Source organism: Balaenoptera musculus, chromosome 9, assembly GCF_009873245.2.
Source record: "Balaenoptera musculus isolate JJ_BM4_2016_0621 chromosome 9, mBalMus1.pri.v3, whole genome shotgun sequence".
In the NCBI taxonomy this organism is placed as follows: Eukaryota; Metazoa; Chordata; class Mammalia; order Artiodactyla; family Balaenopteridae; genus Balaenoptera; species Balaenoptera musculus.
In genome coordinates, this window is record NC_045793.1 from 85,725,298 (window position 1) to 85,748,859 (window position 23,562).

The 23,562-nt window shown below is 35.9% G+C and overlaps 1 protein-coding gene across 9 annotated transcripts in view; it reads left to right on the forward strand.

Annotated features, from left to right (window-relative positions):
• Positions 1-23,562, forward strand: part of MAGI2 (membrane associated guanylate kinase, WW and PDZ domain containing 2) — a 1,338,650-nt gene that overhangs the window by 368,058 nt on the left and 947,030 nt on the right. For all 9 annotated transcript variants that reach the window (XM_036863218.1, XM_036863220.1, XM_036863221.1 and 6 more), the window contains exon 2: positions 483-599. In XM_036863218.1, coding sequence (XP_036719113.1) covers positions 483-599 — 117 coding nt within the window. The remainder of the gene's footprint in view (positions 1-482; positions 600-23,562) is intronic.

The window sequence follows — 23,562 nt, forward strand, 5'->3', positions numbered from 1 at the left end:
ACCTTTTCAAACCTTGAAGACATACTAAGTGAAATAAGCCAGTCACAAAGGGCAAATATTATACAATTCCACTTGTATAAGATACCTAGAGTGGTCAAATTCAAAGACAGAAAGACTGGGAGAAAGGGAGAGAAGGAAGTTAAAAAAAAACAAGTCTTTTTAGCCATGCAATGAGCTACACTATGACATTTTAGTATGACTTCAGCTCAAGAGTACCATGTGTCCTTTCCCGTAATAAAGACTTCATTCTAAATGAAAAACAAAGAGTGCGTGTAAAACACTGAGCACTGACTGGGTGGACAATTATTATCTTAGTGAATGTTATCTTTTATTATTATGGGCAGTAAATGTTTCAGAAGGTCAAAAGAGCAATGTGAAATAATGCATGTTTTAAATGGCTTCATGAGTATGTTTATGACAGATCGAATTACATACTTAAAATATTTTCCAACATCCTTTATTAAGAAACTGTATTATTCTAGGAGGAATTGTTGATAAGGATCTTCGTCACTACCTCAACTTACGATTTCAGAAGGGTTCTGTGGACCACGAACTTCAGCAAATCATTCGTGACAACCTCTACCTCCGCACGGTGCCATGTGAGTAACAGACAATTTTTTTTTTCCTATGGTAACAGATAAATGTTCACTGTATATTCATTGTTTAATTTAAAAGAAAAGTTCAGTTGCACTGATTTTTTAAATGGTGGACTTCTGGAATAGACAATTTATTTGAGATATGGAAGTTTTAAATGCAAAAGCTTGTAACTGCAGTTGTGTGGTTTAGGATGATGTCATAGCCAGAAGAGACTTATGATTTTCAAGCTATAAAACCTAACTTCTCAAGTTAGTATGGAGAAATATTAATTCTAGTCCAGGATGTTGGTGATTTCAGAATGAATCATAATTGGGGTAGAACTCCACACAGGGAGACAAGAGAATGCAAATTCAATTCATTAGCTGAAACAGCTATTTCATAGATGGAATCTACACAGTAACTCCCAGTCTCGTCACTGGTTTGCAGCAGGGGAGTCTTACAAGTGGAAAGGAAATTATGCATTGGAAAGTAAAGTTAAATGTTCTGTAACTCTGAGAAAGTGATAACGTTGAGTGTTGGGCACAAATTTCTTAATATACAATCTATAGAAATTCACAACAATCCCTGATTATGAGCAGGTGCTACTTCAAAAGAGAGGAATTGGTAAAATGATAAAATTCACAAATCAACTTTTTAGTACCTGCTTCAGCTCATTTCAGAATCCTTCTATTTACTTTAGGACAATTCGAGGATGTTTCAAGCCAGGTCCTAGATCCTAGATAGATATCAAAATCAATTTCCTTCAAGGTAGATTCCATGACCTCCAGAAACTTTCCAATCTCTCTGGAAACTGATCTGTGAGTGTGTGTGTGTTCCTTTTGTTTTAGTTTTGTTCTAAACTTTAATAAACTCAAAGATGTGGGCAATAGAAGGTTGATATTAAAGAAAGAAAAACTTGGCTGAGATAAATGAAACAAATAAACCATGTATATATATACATATACATACCTATATATATGTATGTGTGTATATATGTATGTATATATATATGTATGTATATGTGTATATATATATATAGTTTCTGGGATTGAACTACCAGAACTATGTGAAAGGTATGGATTAAAGATGACTATACCGAAATACTGAAAACACACGAAGAAGTGAAATGGATAATTCAGCATCCAACCCTTTTCACCTACACACGTCTTAGGAGGGGTGGCCCTTGCCACTGTTAGCACTAAATGTTCATCAAAACAAAAATGCCAGGACACCACTATCAGATATTCCTAGATGAGAATGCTTATTGATTGACATCTTGTCAGTCCAAATGCTACCTCTGTGAGTGTGTGTTAGTTAAGTGAATAGACTTTTGGACTCTGAACAGTATGGAGGTTCCTTAAAAAACTAAAAATAGAACTACCATATGACCCAGCAATCTCACTACTGGGCATATACCCTGAGAAAACCATAATTCAAAAAGAGTCATATACCACAATGTTCATTGCAGCTCTATTTACAATAGCCAGGATATGGAAGCAACCTAAGTGTCCATCGACAGATGAATGGATAAAGAAGATGTGGCACATATATACAATGGAATATTACTCCGCCATAAAACGAAACGAAATTGAGTTATTTGTAGTGAGGTGGATGGACCTAGAGTCTGTCATACAGAGTGAAGTAAGTCAGAAAGAGAAAAGCAAATACCGTATGCTAACACATATATATGGAATCTAAAAATGAAAATGGTTCTGATGAACCTAGGGGCAGGACAGGAATAAAGACACAGATGTAGAGAATGAACTTGAGGACACGGGGAGGGGGAAGGGTAAGCTGGTACGAAGTAAGAGAGTAGCATTGACATATACACACTACCAAATGTAAAATAGATAGCTAGTGGGAAGCAGCTGCATGGCACAGGGAGATCAGCTCCGTGCTTTGTGACCACCTAGAGGGGTGGGATAGGGAGGGTGGGAGGGAGACGCAAGAGGGAGGGGATATGGGGATATACATATGCATATAGCTGATTCACTTTGTTATACAGCAGAAACTAACACAACACTGTAAAGCAATTATACTCCAATAAAGATATTAAAAAAAACAACAACAACTAGAAGTTGAGAAAGTGCATTCTTAAGCTTGTAAGTTTGACATTAGAGTGATGGGCAGAGGAAGATGGATTAAAGTTAAGTGACTGAACTATTTATAAGGAAACGGGTGGACGCATTTTCAAAACTCTGATGTTGTCAGTGCAGCTGTGTGAATTTATCTTTTGTGACATGAAAGAAAGGAGATCTGAAGTACTGAATAAAGAATCCGGGTACTTTATTACGTTTAAAAGCTGAGGGAAATAGATAAGAGGCTGACATTCGAGAATACCTGTAGTCCTTGCTAAGGTGATGACGTAAATAAGAAGTCTTAATTAAATATGAAGATAATAGGAGTAAATTTTGCATTAGTTAATTAACTTCTTAAATAAGTCATCTCTCTTCAGAGTTCCCAAGAAATACTATGATGGAAAAATACATATAAAAGTAAAATAACTAGGCTTATATGAGTAAACATAAAGACGTTCGTGATGTGATTTTGGTACAAGGTCATAAATTCAATTAGAAATCCTTGAATAGCTCCTATAAAGGAGATGATTAGAAACTTAATGAATATGAATATTATGATCAAACAATTATTCTTTGAATTTGTAGCCAGCACTCCTAATAGCCAATTCCAATAATACCATTCACTAACAGTGCTCTTAACTTGGCATAAAAGTGAAAAAAACATCTAAGATAGATGCGATTCTAATTTATATTATCTATAATCACTTTTTTACTGACGAACTGGACCTGGACAATCCGGCAACTTCACTCAGTATATCTTTTAATAAAATGTTCAGACGTTTTCAAAGAGTGTGCAGCAAAGATATGTCAGTATTGTGAAAAATCCTGCTATTGTCTAGAAATTTACATGTGTATCCAGTATATCTATTGGCTTTGAGTATAGAGTGACATTTGTTACATATTCTTTGGGTCAAATAATTCTCATTGGTTTTCAGTACCCAGCACCATAATAGGAAAATGTATTATTGAAGACCTTGTCTCTGCCTTTATATATGCATTCATTAATATGTATACCTCTTGTTTAACTTTACTAACTGGAATAGGTCATGGAAACAAAATTGTTGTTAACTTGTAACTATGTTTGGGTGGTTTAACTTTTTTAGTAAGGCAAGACCCAACGGAGTAATTCTGCTTACTGCCACCACGTTATTCCACCACCACCAACTACTACTAAAAAGAAAGCAGCTGGATTTCCTTGGTGCCTAGTGAGTAAGAGGGAGTTCTGGGACGAGGACTGCAGAGACTCCATCCCCTCACACACACACAGTACTCATCCAAATCTTATTGTGAACAACTTAGGTCCTATAACTCCCTCTGAAGGAAATCTGGGCCTGGCTGCTGGCTGATTTCTGAGCTAAGCACGGGAGGGAGGTGGTCAGTCCAAGTCTCTACTGGGCCTTAACTGCATATAATGTAAAATCCCATCAGTGTGTTCCCTGCCCCATAAACAAGGGGTGCCTACACCTAGCCTTTGCATTTTGTCTTCCCAGAACCTTATCTCAGAACATAATTCTTCAAAAACATATTTTTTTAAGTTGTGTCTCTAAGCATGGAAGGTAGGACTTGGTCACAGAGACAGGACTGTTGGGCATATAGTGAGCATGAGTGTGTATACACACACACACACACACACACACACACACACAATGAGGCCCTCATGAGATCAATTCATCATTCTTTCAAACTGAATTATGTAGAAAAGATCCTTAGGAACTGATTCTATATTTTCTGTAGCATATAAGCCAGTCACGTGTTTCATATCTATTAAAGACCTAACTTTGTACCTAAATATATTTGTGTCTTTTATTTGCTAACTGTACAGTTAATGGGGGGATGGGGTCGGGATAAAGCTCTTAAGAGAATTCTGGTGTCCTAAAGTGAAAGTTAATTTTTAATTTTTAAATAATGAATACTGAAAATGAACCTTTCAACAATTAGATTTCAGGCTCTATAGGATTTTTAGGTAATGGAACTTCAGGAGAAATGAATAAATAATGATGAGCCAAAACTGTTGTAATCTGGAATGTGATAAAGCCTAACCAAGAAACATGTATATAGATAAAGAACTCAAAAGAGTTTAGAACATCCATCAAATGGGATTTCTATTATCTTGATAGTATACAAAAGACAATTTCAGAAGCACTAAGTTAGCAGCACCCATTAGAGATTAGGTGAAATTGTTTCATAGTGTGTTACGTATACAAAGTTAAGGTAGCATGCATTGTCCTTTGGGCAATACAGACTCAGAAGTATATGAGGGAAATTAGTGAAATTAATACAGAAAAATATTGGATTAATTTTCAAATGTTTAAAGAGTAAACATGGAGTTTAATATTCTACTGAGCATAATGATTGTATATAGTTAATGAGTCTAAGTAACCATGATTGAATCGACTATGCTTTTTAAATATGAGAAAAAATAATTGCTTCCATTTATTGATGAAATTCTGTTTTTTTTCTGTCCTTAATACTTATTACAGATACAAATTAATTTTTGAGGCAAGTATGAGCACATACAGAAACTGTAGATAGTTTTTCCCTTATGCCAGGTAACATGAGGGAGGACTTCAATGACCAGTTTTAAAAGTTTCAAAATGAAATGGAAGGTAGTTAAAATTAAACTTGTCTCCCAAAAACATACTTTGTCATTTGGTGAGATTGTTTTATTGGGAAATATTTTAAATTTATTTGAAGCCAAAAGAAATACCAGTGTGTATATGCCAAGTAAAAGACAAAAATCAATAAAACTAAAGGCCTAAATTCTTCTATAAAAAGCAAATAAAATGAAAAACATAGATTTAAGATATGAAAGAAATTACTTTTACGGAAGAGCTGATTGAGGTGTAACTCACAATGATGTTTCTACATATTTAAGCACTTTAAGTTAGTATAACTAAACCATGTTAAAAAGAAGCATTCTCAAGAATAAAATTGTAAGGCTTCTAATGTATTTTTAAAAATTCTCTGTTATACTAGATTATCTTTCATGGAAAAGCAAATAGAAGCAGACTTAAAATGTTATAGGGACTGTTTTCTTTTAAAAAGAGCAGTTACCAACCCACTGAAAGTTACAGCCATGCAGAGTCAACATCCCTTTGCCCTAATTATATAATCCCATGTAAGACTATGGTCAGAGAGAACTATTGGAGAGAAGCTGGTGACCACATATCTATTATAAAGTCTGGCATTAGGGCAGAGCTTTCTAGTATATTTCATGGGGAAAAATAATTTTAATACTTAAGCAAAAATCAGTACTTTTAAAGCTTGCCAAAATATGCTTATTATTCAACAAGGCAATAGTTTTGGTGGGCATGAATGAATCTAATTACTCATAATTTTCATCATGAAGGTTTTAAGCATATGGTAAGAAGTGAGAGTGGAATCAATCTGTGGAATACCAAAAAACTAAAATCATCTTCTAACAATGAAATTCTCTGAGTTGAAGGTGATCAAGAACATGATTAAGTACCCAGAATATCTTTAAGCAATATAGGCCTCTGTGCTGGGGTGGTAGGTTGAACTGTAGGTAGACATGCAGGCATAGGACTAGAGATATAAGATCCAACTGTATTTTAAAACAATATATTGCAACAGCTGTATATTACACATCTGTTTCACCTTTAACCTTATTGCTTCAAACAAGAATCATCAATTTAGAGGCTCTTTTCTGAAGTTGCTTTTAGAGTATGAATTGTGTTCTTTCACAATTATTTCAGAATCAAGTTCCAGATTTTTGTTCTTTGAAAATGATTTGGATTTTTTTAAAAAGCCTAATTATATTTTGTGCTAAGTGTTGAGAATAAGGGTTATTAGAGAATAAATATGGTTATTAGCACTGTGAGCCAAAGGAGAAGGAAATCTATAAGCAAATGAAACTAAATTTCTTGAGAGATTTATAAACTGCCCCCTGGGAAGCTAGGCCAAAAGGAAAAATTCAAAAGCTTCTGAGCACTTTCAAATATTAGAAAAGGTTCTAGTCATTCATATGTATGCCCGCCTGGTATATTTATTAGAAATGTGTTGTTGGTTTATAGAAAGCTGTATTAGGTTTGCCCTCTCCCTCTTATCCCTGAGAATAGTAAGATCTAGTTTCATGTCATATATGTGAAAATACCGTAGATTTTTTCTTTCTTTCATTGAACAAATCAAATGCATCTTTCCTGGTCACATAGTAACATTCATTGGTTTGGTTGACAGAATACATTATAGGAGAGAAATGGCTTCAAAATGTTTCTTAAAATGGAAAGTCAGGGAACATTAGAAGGAACGGTATTGATTTATCCATTTGACACCACAGGGCGCTAGCTTTAGAATAAAGGAACATATCTGGCACAAAAGAAAAGCAATAAACACCAACAGTGAACAATATTACTGATCTTCTAAACCACATAAAATTCCCTTTGCCCTGACTTGATCAGCTTTTTTTGTGGTTGTGACCCAATCTTTCTTCTTGGTTTTTTCCCTTTTGGTTTGTATCTCTCTTTCCTCTTCATAAGAGGAAGGCTCTCCATAGGAAATCTGGGTTTGTGGACCACAGCCGAGAGTATGTATACTCCTGGGCTTCATTGGTTCCAGCAGCTGCCCAAGGAAGAATTGGAGATGGGTGTGTGAAGCCATTTTTCCACCTTCAGAAGAGCCAGTCATCACTTTAAATTGAAAATAGCTCACCTTCCAGGGAGCCCAGAATCTGCTCCCTGCAGACTTAAAGGTTGTAGCCTAGTTGGATATAATTTGGTCAACACACCTCATTGTATGCCTCTTCACTTTTTGAACAGAAAGAATTAGGACTCTAGCAGGTTCAGACCTACCCATGTTTCCAAAGTCAGCTGATGAGTACATAGGCTGTTGGATAATTGTAGTAGCTGAAGGAAATCTATAGGCAGTGGACACTAGCGTTATTACAGGACTTTAAGGCTGTAGATTTGTAGTAGAGCGCTCAATCTTAATCCAAATACACCTGACCAAAAGAACAATGAAAAAAGGAATACTAATTGTGGTTACTGATATCCTTATGTTTAGTGTACTAGTCAGTTATTTGCACATTGCGGTTTAGCCTTGTTAGAGCATAATGAGTAGAAATAACCCTTTGCTTTACCTATTTGGCAACATGGCACTATGGAAAGAGCATTCATCTAAGAATTGAGAACCATTGGTTCTGGACTGGCTATGCCACTAACTAACTCTAGAACCTTGGCATAGGCTTTACCTTTGGGACTAAGGAGAGAGAGGTAAGGGAATAAAGTGAATTCTAATGGTTCTTTCTGATCTAAAATGCCATCATTTTCAAATTCCGCTGGCTTCCTGTTCTTTATTTTATCATAATTCAAATCAGGTCATCAAATTGGCTTAAAATATTCTGGGTATGTAATGCCCTCAATATTGAGCAGGTGTAAACAGCTTATGGAAACTGAAGATATATCAAATACAGCAGACACTTCAGGGAAAAATAAAGAGCTGGGTTTAAATTAAGTGCAGTTCTGGATAAAACAAGCCATGCGTGGAATTTCAGATTTTTCTATGAATGTCAAGTTAAGGATGCCATCATAACTCTGATGTTCCTTGAAATCTGCCTTCACTATTCATGAAACTCTGAAATATGATCCAGTCCTAGTAAGTGGATGGAAAAATAAACATAATGAGAAATACAAAGCTTTTAAAATCACTTTCCTCCTTTGGAATGTGTAATGAGTTGAGATGTGACATAAAGACTTCTGAAGCATTAGGTGTGTTGTCATGAAAATGTGATTATAATCTTTATAAGATGTTTAACATGAAATATAGTGTCTTCTAATGTTGAACTTTAATAAGTGTCACTTCTGCAAGTGAATGGCCTTGGGAAACACCCAAATAGATCTAGCTAAAGGGAGGTTAAATCAGTGCACACTGTGATCTTTACAGCACTGTTTAAAAATATAGGCAAATCAGTAGGGTTTCTCACACAGAGTAATTAAAAGGTAAGACTCTATAAGACACTGATGAAAAAAATCAAAGATGACACAAACAGATGGCGAGATATACCATGTTCTTGGATTGGAAGAATCAATATTGGGAAAATGACTATACTACCCAAAGCAATCTACAGATTCAATGCAATCCCTATCAAATTACCAATGGCATTTTTACAGAACTAGAACAAAAAATCTTAAAATTTGTATGGAGACACAAAAGACCCCGAATGGCCAAAGCAATCTTGAGGGAAAAAAACAGAGCTGGAGGAAGCAGACTCCCTGACTTCAGACTATACTACAAAGCTACAGTAATCAAGACAATATGGTACTGGCACAAAAACAGAAATATAGATCAATAGAACAGGATAGAAAGCCCAGAGATAAACCCATGCGCCTATGGTCAACTAATCTATGACAAAGGGGGCAAGGATGTATAATGGAGAAAAGGCAGTCTCTTCAATAAGTGGTGCTGGGAAAACTGGACAGCTACGTGTAAAAGAATGAAATTAGAACACTCCCTAACATGATACACAAAAATAAACTCAAAATGGATTAAAGACCTAAATGTAAGACCAGACACTATAAAATTCTTTGAGGAAAACATAGGAAGAACACTCTTTGACATAAATGACAACAAGATCTTTTTCGACCCACCTCCTAGAGTAATGGAAATAAAAACAAAAACAAACAAATGAGACCTAATGAAACTTAAAAGCTTTTTCACAGCAAAGGAAACTATAAACTAGACGAAAAGACAACCCTCAGAATGCGAGAAAATATTTGCAAACGAATCAACGGACAAAGGATTAATCTCCAAAATATATGAGCAGCTCATGCAGCTCAATATTAAAAAAAGAAACAGTCCAATTAAAAAATGGGCAGCAGATCTAAATAGACATTTCTCCAAAGAAGACATACAGATGGCCAAGAGACACATGGAAAGCTGCTCAACATCACTAATTATCAGAGAAATGCAAATCAAAACTACAATGAGGTATCACCTCACACCAGTTAGAATGGGCATCATCAGAAAATCTACAAACAACAAATGCTGGAGAACGTGTGGAGAAAAGGGAACCCTCTTGCCTGTTGGTGGGAATGTAAATTGATACAGCCACTATGGAGAACAATATGGATGTTCCTTAAAAAATTAAAAATAGAACTACCATACAACCCAGCAATCCCACTACTGAGCATATACCCAGAGAAAACCATAATTCCGAAAGAAACATGCACCCCAATGTTCATTGCAGCACTATTTACAATAGCCAGGTCATGGAAGCAACCTAAATGCCCATCAACAGACGAATGGATAAAGAAGATGTGGTACATATATACAATGGAATATTACTCAGCTATAAAAAGGAACACAGTTGGGTCATTTGTAGAGACATGGATGGACCTAGAGACTGTCGTACAGAGTGAAGTAAGTCAGAAAGAGGAAAACAAATACCATATATTAACGTATATATGTGGAATCTGCAAAAATGGTACAGATGAACAGTTTGCAAGGCAGAAATAGAGACTCAGATGTAGAGGACAAATGTATGGACACCAAAGGGGGAAAGCAGGGGCGGGGGGGTGATGGTGGTGGGATGAATTGGGAGATTGGGATTGACATATATACAGAAGTATGTAAAAATAGATAACTGATAAGAACCTGCTGTATAAAAAAATGAATTAAAAAAATAATACTTTCAGTAACAACCATGTGAAATATCAACAAGCTGTAAAATTTTGTCCAAGTCTATTGACCTTCCTCTTTCAACCCTTCTAGCCAAGCTTACAGAAGATCAGTTAAGCATTGGAGAATGCAAAATAACACAGGACTTTAATTAATGGGTTTAATTGCAAGATTAAGAGAGAGTAAGCAGGTTTCCAGATATTTTCTACTTCTGTTCAAAATGAACTTTCCGTCTCGTGAGAGTTGCTTTTTCCTAGTCTTTTATAGATTTAGCAGACATATTACTGGTTTTGTGCTAATGAATAAAGCCTAGTCCCCCTGGAATTAAAACTACCTGGACTCAAACCAGCATTTTGCTTGGTTCGGGTTCAATTTCTTGGAAATAATGAAATCTCAATTGTGGCAGAGGTCTAAGTAAAGCTCAGTGAGTATCATGTGTTTCTCTGTTTTGCAGCCTTCTTTGTAGTTGCGTAGGGGCCACATGACTAGTTTGAGACAATATGACTGAGGAAGCGATGAGCTGGTCTCTTCCTGCATCTCTCTTCTCCTGCTGCAGTGAACTTAATGGCCATATATTTTAGTTGGTGTACCCATCACAAGAATGGAGACTGTCCTGGACCACATTAAACAAGCCAGATTAAAACTTGCAATGTTGAACATTACATTAAGATTTGGAAGTTCATTTGTTATATCACAGCACAGATTAGAATTCTGGCACAAACCAAAGTATCCTTCATATGAAAGTGAATACTAGGACAAAACATGTTAACCCCTTGCTCAGTTCTTGAAAATAAGTGAGATAGGCAATTATAAATCTTGCTTTTTCCTTTGCTATGTGTACATATGTCAAAGTAAAAGAAAGGAGTCTGTATAAAGCATATGCTGTTGCATTGTTCATCAGTGCTTCAACCTGGCAGGCTGGTTGTTTCTTTTATTAAAAATAATGAAGAAATAAAACTATTTTTAATAAAATTCATATTGCTATTCTATTTTCTACAGTAGAAAAGACTTTCAGACATGATTAATGCGAAAAGAGAGATTAATGGGAAATAAAGGTTCTGTAGTGTTCTGTGAAATTTTTATTTAGTTTGCACCTTGAACTTGATCACTTCAATCACTTAGATAAATTTGTGACTTGGAATATTGGTTCATTATGGATGAAAGAAAAATACCACACTGTCCTTTTTTCTCTAGTTAATGATAAGCCTTGAAAATAAGATAATCATTTTTCAATTAGGCTCCATGCAGAGACTAGAAAGCATAGTTATCAAAATGTTCAGAACATAATCAGTATTAAGTTGTCATATTTTGGCTGTATTAATGTTGTTAAATTGACGTATTAGTCATTATAAGTGGATGCTCTTCCCTGAAATCATTTTTTGCCTGAAAGATTTTAGCAATTAAAGTTGTATTCATTAGCACACCTATGTCTATACTTTTTTCCAATTCATTATTATGGTTCTTACTTTCCATTGCCTAAAGTTATGAAGCCATGTAAAGTTATAAAATAACATTTCAATTGCTTGACTTAGAAGAAGTGCCACATTATTCATCCTCCACACAAGGTGTGTGGACCTTCCTTATGAAAATTAATACCCTCCAAGTTTCCACTTTAAGAGTGTTCTTTCAGTTTAATAGTAAATGCTCGAGACTTCAGGGCTGCTCCTTTATTCCTTGCTCTGGCACGTGCTTGTCCATAATGCTCAGCCTGGAAGGACTGACCCTGCTGGAGAACATCTCTCCCTTCCCTAACACCTAGCTACTCATAGGTCAGTGTGTTCTTGATTTTCTTTGTATCACAGAAGTAGAAAATGGCATAGTGAGGTATTAATTGGGGGAGCAAGAGGAAAAATTAGAGGAAATAAAAAATAGTAAAAATCCTGCCTTGATATGTGACAGCCAATTTTATGGTAGAAGACAGACAGTATAGAGATTTGCATGCATCTGGACTCTGTTGCTGATTCTACACCTTTAACTAAATCACTTTAACTCTAGTGGCCTTGGTGTGTTCATAAACAAAGGCACTGTAAACTATGACTTTGTTAATCTCTGGGGTACTAATTTAAAAGGAATAATTGGTTGGAATGGGCAAGAGGTAGAACAAACAGAATGATGGGTTTCATGGAGAAAAAGTGAACCAATCTCCCATAGGTGATCTTTCAAATAGATGAAATCTTGTGTTCAGAGGGTTCTGTTGTTGTTTGGTTGTTCATGTGTTTATTTAAAGAGGAACTGATTTTTAAATAGATATATGATAAATAGGTAGAGTGAGAGATAGAAAAATGTAAAGGACTTAGCCTTTTTACGTCATTTTTATTATATCCAGAATATGAATCATAATTTTATTTACCCTTTTCATGGTAATGTTAGGATTAATTAGTATTCATGTGAAAGTAATTTGAAAATGAAAAATGTCTTTTAAGTACTAAATGGTGTTGCTTCAGGTTGGTTTCTTAAAATACCTACCTCTTCATTAGTCTTTGTAAATGTCCTCTGATGTGCATCACAGAATTTATAAACATATATGTATAAAAGAAATAATATATATAATAATATATAAACAAATATATGTATAAAAGAAATAATGCTAACCAAGTGAAAAGGGACAGTTTTACTGACTGAGTTATGAAGATAACCTTCCTCAAGTGGTGCAATAACTGGGTAAAGTGTTAACTGCCATCACTAAAAACTAATTGAGTTGCATGGGAAAGCATTACCTGGAAATCTTCTATGGGGATATCTTCACATATGTATGCAGTCTAATTAACAAAGATGACCTTGCTATGTACAGTGATTAACTGTTCTGCAAATCAGAAGTAAATTAAAAGTAAATACTTATCCAGCAAGCTGCCATAGCCTCTCCTAATTATTCTGCCACGGATCAAAAGATGAATATTTTATTTGGGGCACCAGGATTATAGGGTCTCTTAACGCTGCAGGCAAAACCACTCCAGTGTACATCAGATGGGGATCAAAAAGTTTAGTCTTAGTTTAAACAAAATTAAATGTCTTACTAGTGAACCATGGGTTATATATATATATAAAAGATTTAGGGCTTCCCTGGTGGCTCAGTGGTTGAGAATCTGCCTGCCAATGCAGGGGACACGGGTTCGAGCCCTGGTCTGGGAAGATCCCACATGCTGCGGAGCAACTGGGCCCGTGAGCCACAATTACTGAGCCTGCGCGTCTGGAGCCCGTGCTCCGCAACAAGAGAGGCCATGATAGTGAGAGGCCCGCGCACCGCGATGAAGAGTGGCCCCCGCTCTCTGCAACTAGAGAAAGCCCTCGCACAGAAACGAAGACCCAACACACTCAAAAATAAATAAAAATAAATAAATTTAAAAAAAAAAAAGATTTATATATAAGTTTATATATAAAAGAAATAATGGCTATCAAGTAAAAAGGGACAATTTTACTGCCTGAGTTATGAAGATAACCCTCCTCAAGTGGTGAAATTCTACATCTCCAACAGTTGGCTAGTACTTTATTGCTTGATTTAACTCTCTTTTTTTGGTTCTTTATAAGACATCAGTAAAACAACTCAAACTCTGGAATTGTTTATTATAAATACTTTTAAAGGATTATCTGTACATCAAAAGTGTTCTCAAAGTGAGAATTCTACTGAACAGTATAATTGAGTCTGCTAAATTAAAAGCATTTGATAGCTCCAGTAGCTAAACAAATTAAAAATGTAGAGAAATATACTGAGGTAATAATAAAAACAAGAATACAGCATTAAATTTCCAAAGTAATTGAGAGTAATGATTGAGGTAATTGCTACCTTAAAATTCATTTCTGAGAGTAGTGACTTTTATGTTTCTAAAGAATAAATATTTGCAAGAGTAGAAATATGTTGTTTAGAAAATGAATATATAAAGGAAGCAATAACTAGGTCTCTCTATAAAAAAAATTCAGAGTTTTAAAACTTTAGTAGGGTTTATTTGCTATTTGAAATGTTGAAAAGTACATTATTTTACTGCAGAGAAATAATCATTTTGTGAGTCAACATCCTAAGTGGTAGAGCTATTTCTTCTAAAATGTATAAAAATATATTTGTATACATAAGATTGCATAAAGCATAAATGATACAATAAATATATTTATTTGCTCCTTGACAAACTTATCTTACATAAAAATGTAGCATTAAAGAAAAAGTTTCTTTAACCTACAACCAATGAACAAATGTAAAAAAATAACACTCTTTAAATATTAATTTCTGATATACATGTTCCTAACGATTAAATATTTGAAAAACATTGAAATGATCTATAAATACATATAAAGTATAGAAATAGCAAATAATTAATTTAGTAATTTCCAATTAGTACTTACTTAGTAACTTCAAACACTGAATTAAGTAGTCAAATTCTCATTCAGAAATGTGTATTACCTTTCTAATTGATATAATTTGGAGAATAATCAGCTTTTTGAAGTATAAAAATTAAAGGTAAGGTATTCACTAAAGAATCAAGTTGTCCAAGGAACTTACCTCTCCAAAGAATGTAAATTTGGTTTTCCAGCCAGAGGAAAGTGGAAGAAAAGTACATGAAGTAAAATTGAAAATGGATAAAAGTAAGACACTTTCTTAGAAAGCAGGGTAAATTATGGGAGCAAATTATAGCTATCATGGGAGTTAGTGGAATGGTTTCCTGGAATAACTAGGAAATAAAAATGAGCTGGGAGAGCAAGGATGGGGTAAACAAAGTGGTCTAAAGTGTGTGTATATATCATTTTCCTACTGCTGCTGAAAGAAATTACCACAGACTCGATGGCTTAAACAACATAAATTTATTAGCTTACATTTCTGGGGGTCATAAGTCCAAAATGACTTTCTCTGGGTAGAAATCAGGTGTTGGCAGGGAGGCATGCTCCTTCCAGAGGATCTAGAGGAGACTCCATTCCCTTCCCTTTTCCAATTTTTAGAGGCTGCCTTCATTCTTTAGCTCATGCCCCCCTTCTTCATCTTCCAAGCCAGAAGAATAGCAGCTTCAAATCTTTTTCTAGCTCTGACCCTCCAGCCTCTTTCTTACAAAACTCATGTTGTTATATTTGAGCCCATCCAAATAACCCAAGATAAACTCCCCATCTCAAGAGCCTTAATGTACTCAATCACATCTGCAAGTCACTTTTGAAAATTAGCTGTCACAGTTACAGGTTCTGGAGATTATGTAGGCTGTGGACACTCTTTTTTTTGGGGGTGGGGGCATTATTTAGCCTACCAAAGTGTATAAATTGGAGTTGTCACCAAAGCCAGAGCTCACAGTCAGAAGCAGAACCCGGGGGAATATATTCAGGCAATCACAGTATCTGATTTTTATTGGCTTTGGATTTGCAAGTGGCTGTCTTAGCTGAAAGACTGGCTAAATCCCACCATGGTTGTCTGCAGGTTATCTTCTTCCATCCTCAATCATTCAATCATTCAGTCCCATAGGTAAGAACTTTCCTGGGAAGACAGCCTCTTTTACTTCCTCAATGGCCCTTTTCCTGTATTTAACTTAATCTTCCTCTTCCTCTTCATCATCATTGTCATTATCATTATTATCTCTTTCTGTAATGTTAAATGTTGACCATTTTTGTGGTATCATTATCAAATAGCAGAAGCAACTCCACAATGCCTATAAAGGAGGAGCTTAGAGAAAATCTGATTGGAAGGTTCATTGATTTACTCACTTAGAAAATATTTATTGAGTGCTCACTGTGTTCTAAACACTGTTCTAGGCACTAGTGGTAAAGCAGTTAAAGCAAATGAAATTCCTGCCCTCATGAATCTTATGTTTTAGTGGGGCAATATGAAAAATAAACAAACAAGAAAATAAAGAATTTGGCAACTGAGGATCAGTGCTATGAAGAAAAATAAATGAAATGAGAGATGATAGTGCTAAGTATGTGTTTGTGGGGATGTGTGTATATGTGTTCTATTTTAAATAGGGTTGTCAGGGAAGGGATCACATATGAGCAGAGACTGGAAGGAAGGGAAAGCAAAAGCCATGATAATATCTGAAGAAAGAACCATGTAGGCAGAAAGGACAAAAGCCCTCAAGTAGGACCATACTTGGTATGATGGGTATGAAGGACATATAGGAAGCCAGATTTGCTGGAATGAAATTAATGGGAGACAAGGGGAGTGGTAGAAGGTGATATCAGAGGAAGGATGAGAGAGGGAGACAATACAGAGTCACACAGGCTATGGTAAAGACTTTGGCTTTATGTTAAATGAGATGTGAAGGTAATTACATGGTTTTGAACACAGGAATAATGTAATCTGCCTTATGTTTTGGGGTTTTTTTTTCATTATTTGATATATTTTATTCTTCAAAATTCTGTTCCACATACGATTTAACATATCCTCTTCAATAAATTTACAGTTTAAGTACACTTGGATAAAAAACAGAAAAACTCTTACATAGGTGTTCAGTACAAGAGGATCTGTTAAGCAAAGAAAGTCCTTATTTTCAAATTTCTAAAAGAAAAAATATAATACAGAGAAAAAAATAAATACGTTACTAAATAAGTTAGAGATATAGGTAATGTACTTTACGTAGAAACATATATACACCGACTAACACAAACACATATAAAACCTATTACTTAGGATAAGTACCTGATACAAGTTCACTCAGTCAACAAGTATTTATTGGACACTTGCTGTGTATGTTAATGTATGTTTGTTTACACAAAGTCATGAAGAGTGTCCCTGTTAAAAGCCCTTAATAACTGACATTTCATTACCAGACAGCACAGCTCATCTATCCATGATAGGAATGAGCTTCCCACTCCTTTATGTTTCTGCTACATGCATTCTCATGGCTTCTTCTCCCACCTTCCAATAGAATCCATCATCCATCATTCCTGGTTACAGGCTACTGCATTACTTGTAGAATGAGAAATTTGGTGACATAAATTTCCCAAACAAAAGAGAAGACATAAATACAATACAAGGTATTCTGCAAAAAATATGTCTTTCCTTTCAAAGATAAATGAATAAAGAGCTTTAATTTTTAGTTATCTAAGATGAAAATTTTATACTTCTGTGGAAACAAAGTACAGCAGTCTCACCGCATTTCCTTATTATGAGGGGGCATCCCCCAACAGATCAGAAAAGAATATAGTGTACATAAAGTAAGAGTTAAAAGTAATTAATAAAAGTGTTTTAGAAATAACTATGAAGAAATAGAAATAATTTTTTCATTTTTTTTGGCTGCACAATACTCTTTCGAGGAATAAATCTTAATGGAAAATATTTTTAAAAGAGAAAAATCTTTATTTACAAATATGTTCAGCACATTTATTAAGAGCTGTGGAAAATTTAGAACTGACATGGAATGGTCAACTTTGGAGAAATGGATAATTAAAATATAGTGCATCTCTTTGATTAATATGTAGTTTTTTACAGAGATTTTTTTTTAATTTTTGAATTTTATTTTGTTTATTTTTTCTATACAGAAGGTTCTTATTAGTCATCCATTTTATACACATCAGTGTATACATGTCAATCCCAGTCGCCCAATTCATCACACCACCACCTCAACCCCCCGCCGCTTTCCCCCCTTGGTGTCCATACGTTTGTTCTCTACATCTGTGTCTCAGTTTCTGCCCTGCAAACCAGTTCACCTGTACCATTTTTCTAGGTTCCACATATATGCGTTAGTATACGATATTTGTTTTTCTCTTTCTGACTTACTTCACTCTGTATGACAGTCTCCAGATCCATCCACGTCTCAGCAAATGACCCAGTTTCGTTCCTTTTTATGGCTGAGTAATATTCCATTGTATACATGTACCACATCAGCTTTATCCATTCGTCTGTCGATGGGCATTTAGGTTGCTTCCATGACCTGGCTATTGTAAATAGTGCTGCAGTGAACATTGGGGTGCATGTGTCTTTTGAATTATGGTTTTCTCTGGGTATATGCCCAGTAGTGGGATTGCTGGGTCATATGGTAATTCTATTTTTAGTTTTTGAAGGAACCTCCATACTGTTCTCCATAGTGGCTGTATCAATTTACATTCCCACCAACAGTGCAAGAGGGTTCCCTTTTCTCCACACCCTCTCCAGCATTTGTTGTTTGTAGATTTTCTGATGATGCCCATTCTAACTGGTGTGAGGTGATACCTCATTGCAGTTTTGATTTGCATTTATCTAATAATTAGTGATGTTGAGCAGCTTTTCATGTGCTTCTTGGCCATCTGTATGTCTTCTTTGGAGAAATGTCTATTTAGGTCTTCTGCTCATTTTTGGATTGGGTTGTTTGTTTTTTTAATATTGAGCTTCATGAGTTTATATATTTTGTTCTTCTTCTTGTTTATATATTTTGGAGATTAATCCTTTGTCCATTGATTCGTTTCCAAATGTTTTCTCCCATTCTGAGAGTTGTCTTTTCGTCTTGTTTATGGTTTCCTTTGCTGTGCAAAAGCTTTGAAGTTTCATCAGGTCCCATTTGTTTATTTTTGTTTTTATTTCCATTACTCTAGGAGGTGGATCAAAAAAGATCTTGCTGTGATTTATGTGAAAGAGTGTTCTTCCTATGTTTTCCTCTAAGAGTTTTATAGTGTCCAGTCTTACATTTAGGTCTCTAATCCATCTTGAGTTTATTTTTGTGTATGGTGTTAGGGAGTGTTCTAATTTCATTCTTTTACATGTAGCTGTCCAGTTTTCCCAGCACCACTTATTGAAGAGACTGTCTTTTCTCCATTGTATATCCTTGCCTCCTTTGTCATAGATTAGTTGACCATAGGTGCATGGGTTTATCTCTTGTCTTTCTATCATGTTCCATTGATCTACGTTTTTGTTTTTGTGCCAGTACCATATTATCTTGATTACTGTAGGTTTGTGGTATAGTCTGAAGTCAGGTAGTCTGATTCCTCCAGCTCCATTTTTTCCCCTCAAAACTGCTTTGGCTTTTCGGGGTCTTTTGTGTCTCCATACAAATTTTAAGATTTTTTGTTCTAGTTCTGTAAAAAATGCCATTGGTAATTTGATAGGGATTGCACTGAATCTGTAGATTGCTTTGGGTAGTATAGTCATTTTCTCAATATTGATTCTTCCAATCCAAGAACATGGTATATCTCTCCATCTGTTGATATCATCTTTAATTTTCTGCATACAGGTCTTTTGTCTCCCTAGGTAGGTTTATTCCTAGGTATTTTATTCTTCTTGATGCAATGGTAAATGGGACTGTTTCCTTAATTTCTCTTTAAGATTTTTCATCATTAGTGTATAGGAATGCAAGAGATTTCTGCATATTAATTTTGTATCCTGCAACTTTACCAAATTCATTGATTCGCTCTAGTAGTTTTCTGGTGACATCTTTAGGATTCTCTATGTATAGTATCATGTCATCTGCAAACAGTGACAGTTTTACTTCTTCTTTTCCAATTTGTATTCCTTTTACTTCTTTTTCTTCTCTGATTGCCGTGCCTAGGACTTCCAAAACTATGTTGAATAATAGTGGTGAGAGTGAACATCCTTGTCTTGTTCCTGATCTTAGAGGAAATGCTTTCAGTTTTTCACCATTGAGAATGATGTTTGTTGTGGGTTTGTCGTATATGGCCTTTATTCTGTTGAGGGAGGTTCCCTCTATGCACATTTTCTGGAGAGTTTTTATCATAAATCGCTGTTGAATTTTGTGAAAAGCTTTTTTCTGTATCTATTGAGATGATCATATGCTTTTTATTCCTCAATTTATTAATATGGTATATCACATTGATTGATTTGCGTATATTGAAGAATCCTTGCATCCCTGGGATAAATCCTACTTGATCATGGTGTATGATCCTTTTAATGTGTTGTTGGATTCTGTTTGCCAGCATTTTGTTGAGGATTTTTGCATCTATATTCATCAGTGATATTGGCCTGTAGTTTTCTTTCTTTGTGACATCTTTGTCTGGTTTTGGTATCAGGGTGATGGTGGCCTCATAGAATGCGTTTGGGAGTGTTCCTCCCGCTGCTATGTTTTGGAAGATTTTGAGAAGGATAGGTGTTAGCTCTTCTCTAAATGTTCAATAGAATTCACCTGTGAAGCCGTCTTGTCCTGGACTTTAGTTTGTTGGAAGATATTTAATCACAGTTTCAATTTCATTACTTGTGATTGGTCTGTTCATATTTTCTATTTCTTCCTGGTTCAGTCTTGGAAAGTTATACCTTTCTAAGAATTTGTCCATTTCTTCCAGGTTGTCCATTTTATTGGCATAGAGTTGCTTGTAGTAGTCTCTTAGGATGCTTTGTATTTCTGCGGTGTCTGTTGTAACTTCTCCTTTTTCATTTCTAATTTGATTGATTTGAGAACTCTCCCTCTTTTTCTTGATGAGTCTGGCTAATGGTTTATTAATTTTTTAATCTTCTCGAAGAGCCAGCTTTTAGTTTTATTGATCTTTGCTATTGTTTTCTTTGTTTCTATTTCATTTATTTCTGCTCTGATCTTTATGATTTCTTTCCTTCTGCTCACTTTGGGTTTTGTTTGTTCTTCTTTCTCTGGTTCCTTTAGGTGTAAGGTTAGATTGTTTATTTGAGGTTTTTCTTGTTTCTTGAGCTATGCTTGTATAGGTATAAACTTCCCTCTAGAACTGCTTTTGCTGCATCCCATAGGTTTTGGATCATCGTGTTTTCATTGTCATTTGTCTCTAGGTATTTTTTGATTTCCCCTTTGATTTCTTCAGTGATCTCTTGGTTATTTAGTAACGTATTGTTGAGCCTCCATGTGTTTGTGTTTTTTACGTTTTTTTCCCTGTAACTGATTTCTAATCTCATAGCGTTGTGGTCAGAAAAGATGCTTGATATGATTTCAATTTTCTTAAATTTACTGAGGCTTGATTTGTGACCCAAGATGTGATGTATCCTGGAGAATGTTCCCTGCGCACTTGAGAAGAAAGTGTAATCTGATGTTTTTGGATGGAATGTCCTATAAATATCAATTAAATCTATCTGGTCTATTGTGTCATTTAAAGCTTCTGTTTCCTTATTTATTTTCATTTTGGATGATCTGTCCATTGGTGTAAGTGAGGTGTTAAAGTCCCCCACTATTGTTGTGTTACTATTGATTTCCTCTTTTATAGCTGTAAGCAGTTGCCTTATGTATTGAGGTGCTCCTATGTTGGCTGCATATACATTTATAATTGTTATATCTTCTTCTTCGATTGATCCCTTGATCATTATGTAGTATCCTTCCTTGTCTCTTGTAACACTCTTCATTTTAAAGTCTGTTTTATCTGATATGAATGTTGCTACTCCAGCTTTCTTTTGATTTCCATTTGCATGGAATATCTTTTTCCATCCCCTCACTTTCGGCCTGTTTGTGTCCCTAGGTCTGAAGTGGGTCTCATGTAGACAGCATATATATGGGTATTCTTTTTGTATACATTCAGCAAGCCTGTGTCTTTTGGTTGGAGCATTTAATTCTTTCACGTTTAAGGTAATTATTTATATGTATGTTCCTATTACCATTTTCTTAATTGTTTTGGGTTTGTTTTTGTAGGTCCTTTTCTTCTCTTGTGTTTCCCACGTAGAGAAGTTCCTTTAGCGTTTGTTGTAGAGCAGGTTTGGTGGTGCTGAATTCTCTTAGCTTTTGCTTGTATGTAAAGCTTTTGATTTCTCCATCGAATCTGAATGAGATCCTTGCTGGGTAGAGCAATCTTTGTTGTAGGGTCTTCCCTTTCATCACTTTAAGTATATCATGCCACTCCCTTCTGGCTTGTAGAGTTTCTGCTGAGAAATCAGCTCTTAACCTTATGGGAGTTCCCTTGTATATTATTTGTCATTTTTCCCTTGCTGCTTTCAATAATTTTTCTTTGTCTTTAATTTTTGCCAATTTGATTACTATGTGTCTCGGCATGTTTCTCCTTGGGTTTATCCTGTATGGGACTCGCTGTGCTTCCTGGACTTGGGTGGCTATTTCCTTTACCATGTTAGGGACATTTTCAACTATGATCTCTTCAAATATTTTCTCTGGTCCTTTCTCTCTCTCTTCTCCTTCTGGGACCCCTGTAATGCGAACGTTGTTGCGTTTAATGTTGTCCCAGAGGTCTCTTAGGCTGTCTTCATTTCTTTTCATTCTATTTTCTTTATTCTTTTTATTTTTTTTTTAAATTGAACAGTGGGGGAGCTTTTTTTTAAAATATATTTATTTTATTTTTATTTGTGGCTGTGTTGGGTCTTCGTTGCTGCGTGCAGGCTTTCTCCAGTTGCAGTGAGCGGGGGCCACTCTTCATTGCGGTGCGCAGGCTTCTCATTGCAGTGGCTTCTCTTGTTGTGGAGCATCGGCTCTAGGCGTGCGGGCTTCAGTAGTTGCAGCACTTAGGCTCAGTAGTTGTGACTCGCAAGCTTTAGAGCACAGGCTCAGTAGTTGTGGCGCAAAGGCTTAGTTGCTCAATGGTATGTGGGATCTTCCCGGACCAGGGCTCGAACCCGTGTGCCCTGCATTGACAGGCGGATTCTTAACCAGTGTCACGAGGGAAGCCCTCTTTTTTCTTTATTCTGTTCCTCAGCAGTGAATTCCACCATTCTGTCTTCCAGGTCACTTATCTGTTCTTCTGCCTCAGTTATTCTATATTGATTCCTTCTAGTGTAGTTTTCATTTCAGTTATTGTACTGTTCATCTGTGTTTGTTTGTTCTTTAATTCTTCTAGGTCTTTGTTAAACATTTCTTGCCTCTTCTCGATCTTTGCCTCCATTCTTTTTCTAAGGTCCTGGATCATCTTCACTATCATTATTCTGAATTCTTTTTCTGAAAGGTTGCCTATCTCCACTTCATTTAGTTGTTTATCTGGGGTTTATCTTTTTCCTTCATCTGGTACATAGCCCTCTGCCTTTTCATCTTGTCTATCTTTCTGTGAATGTGGTTTTTGTTCCACAGACTGCAGGATTGTAGTTCTTCTTGCTTCTGCTGTCTGCCCTCTGGTGGATGAGACTATCTAAGAGGTTTGTGCAAGTTTCCTGCTGGGAGGATTGGTGGTGGGTAGAGCTGACTGTTTCTCTGGTGGGCAGAGCTCAGTAAAATTTTATTCTGCTTGACTGCTGATGGGTAGGGCTGGGTTCCCTCCCTGTTGGTTGTTTGGCTTGAGGCAACCCAACACTGGAGCCTACCTGGGCTCTTTGGTGGGGCTAATGGCAGACTCTGCGATTGCTCACGCCAAGGAGTACTTCCCAGAACTTCTGCTTCCAGTGTCCTTGTCCCCACAATGAGCCACAGCCACCCCCTGCCTCTGCAGGAGACCCTCCAACACTAGCAGGTAGGTCTGGTTCAGTCTCCCCTGGGGTCATTGCTCCTTCCCCTGGGTCCCG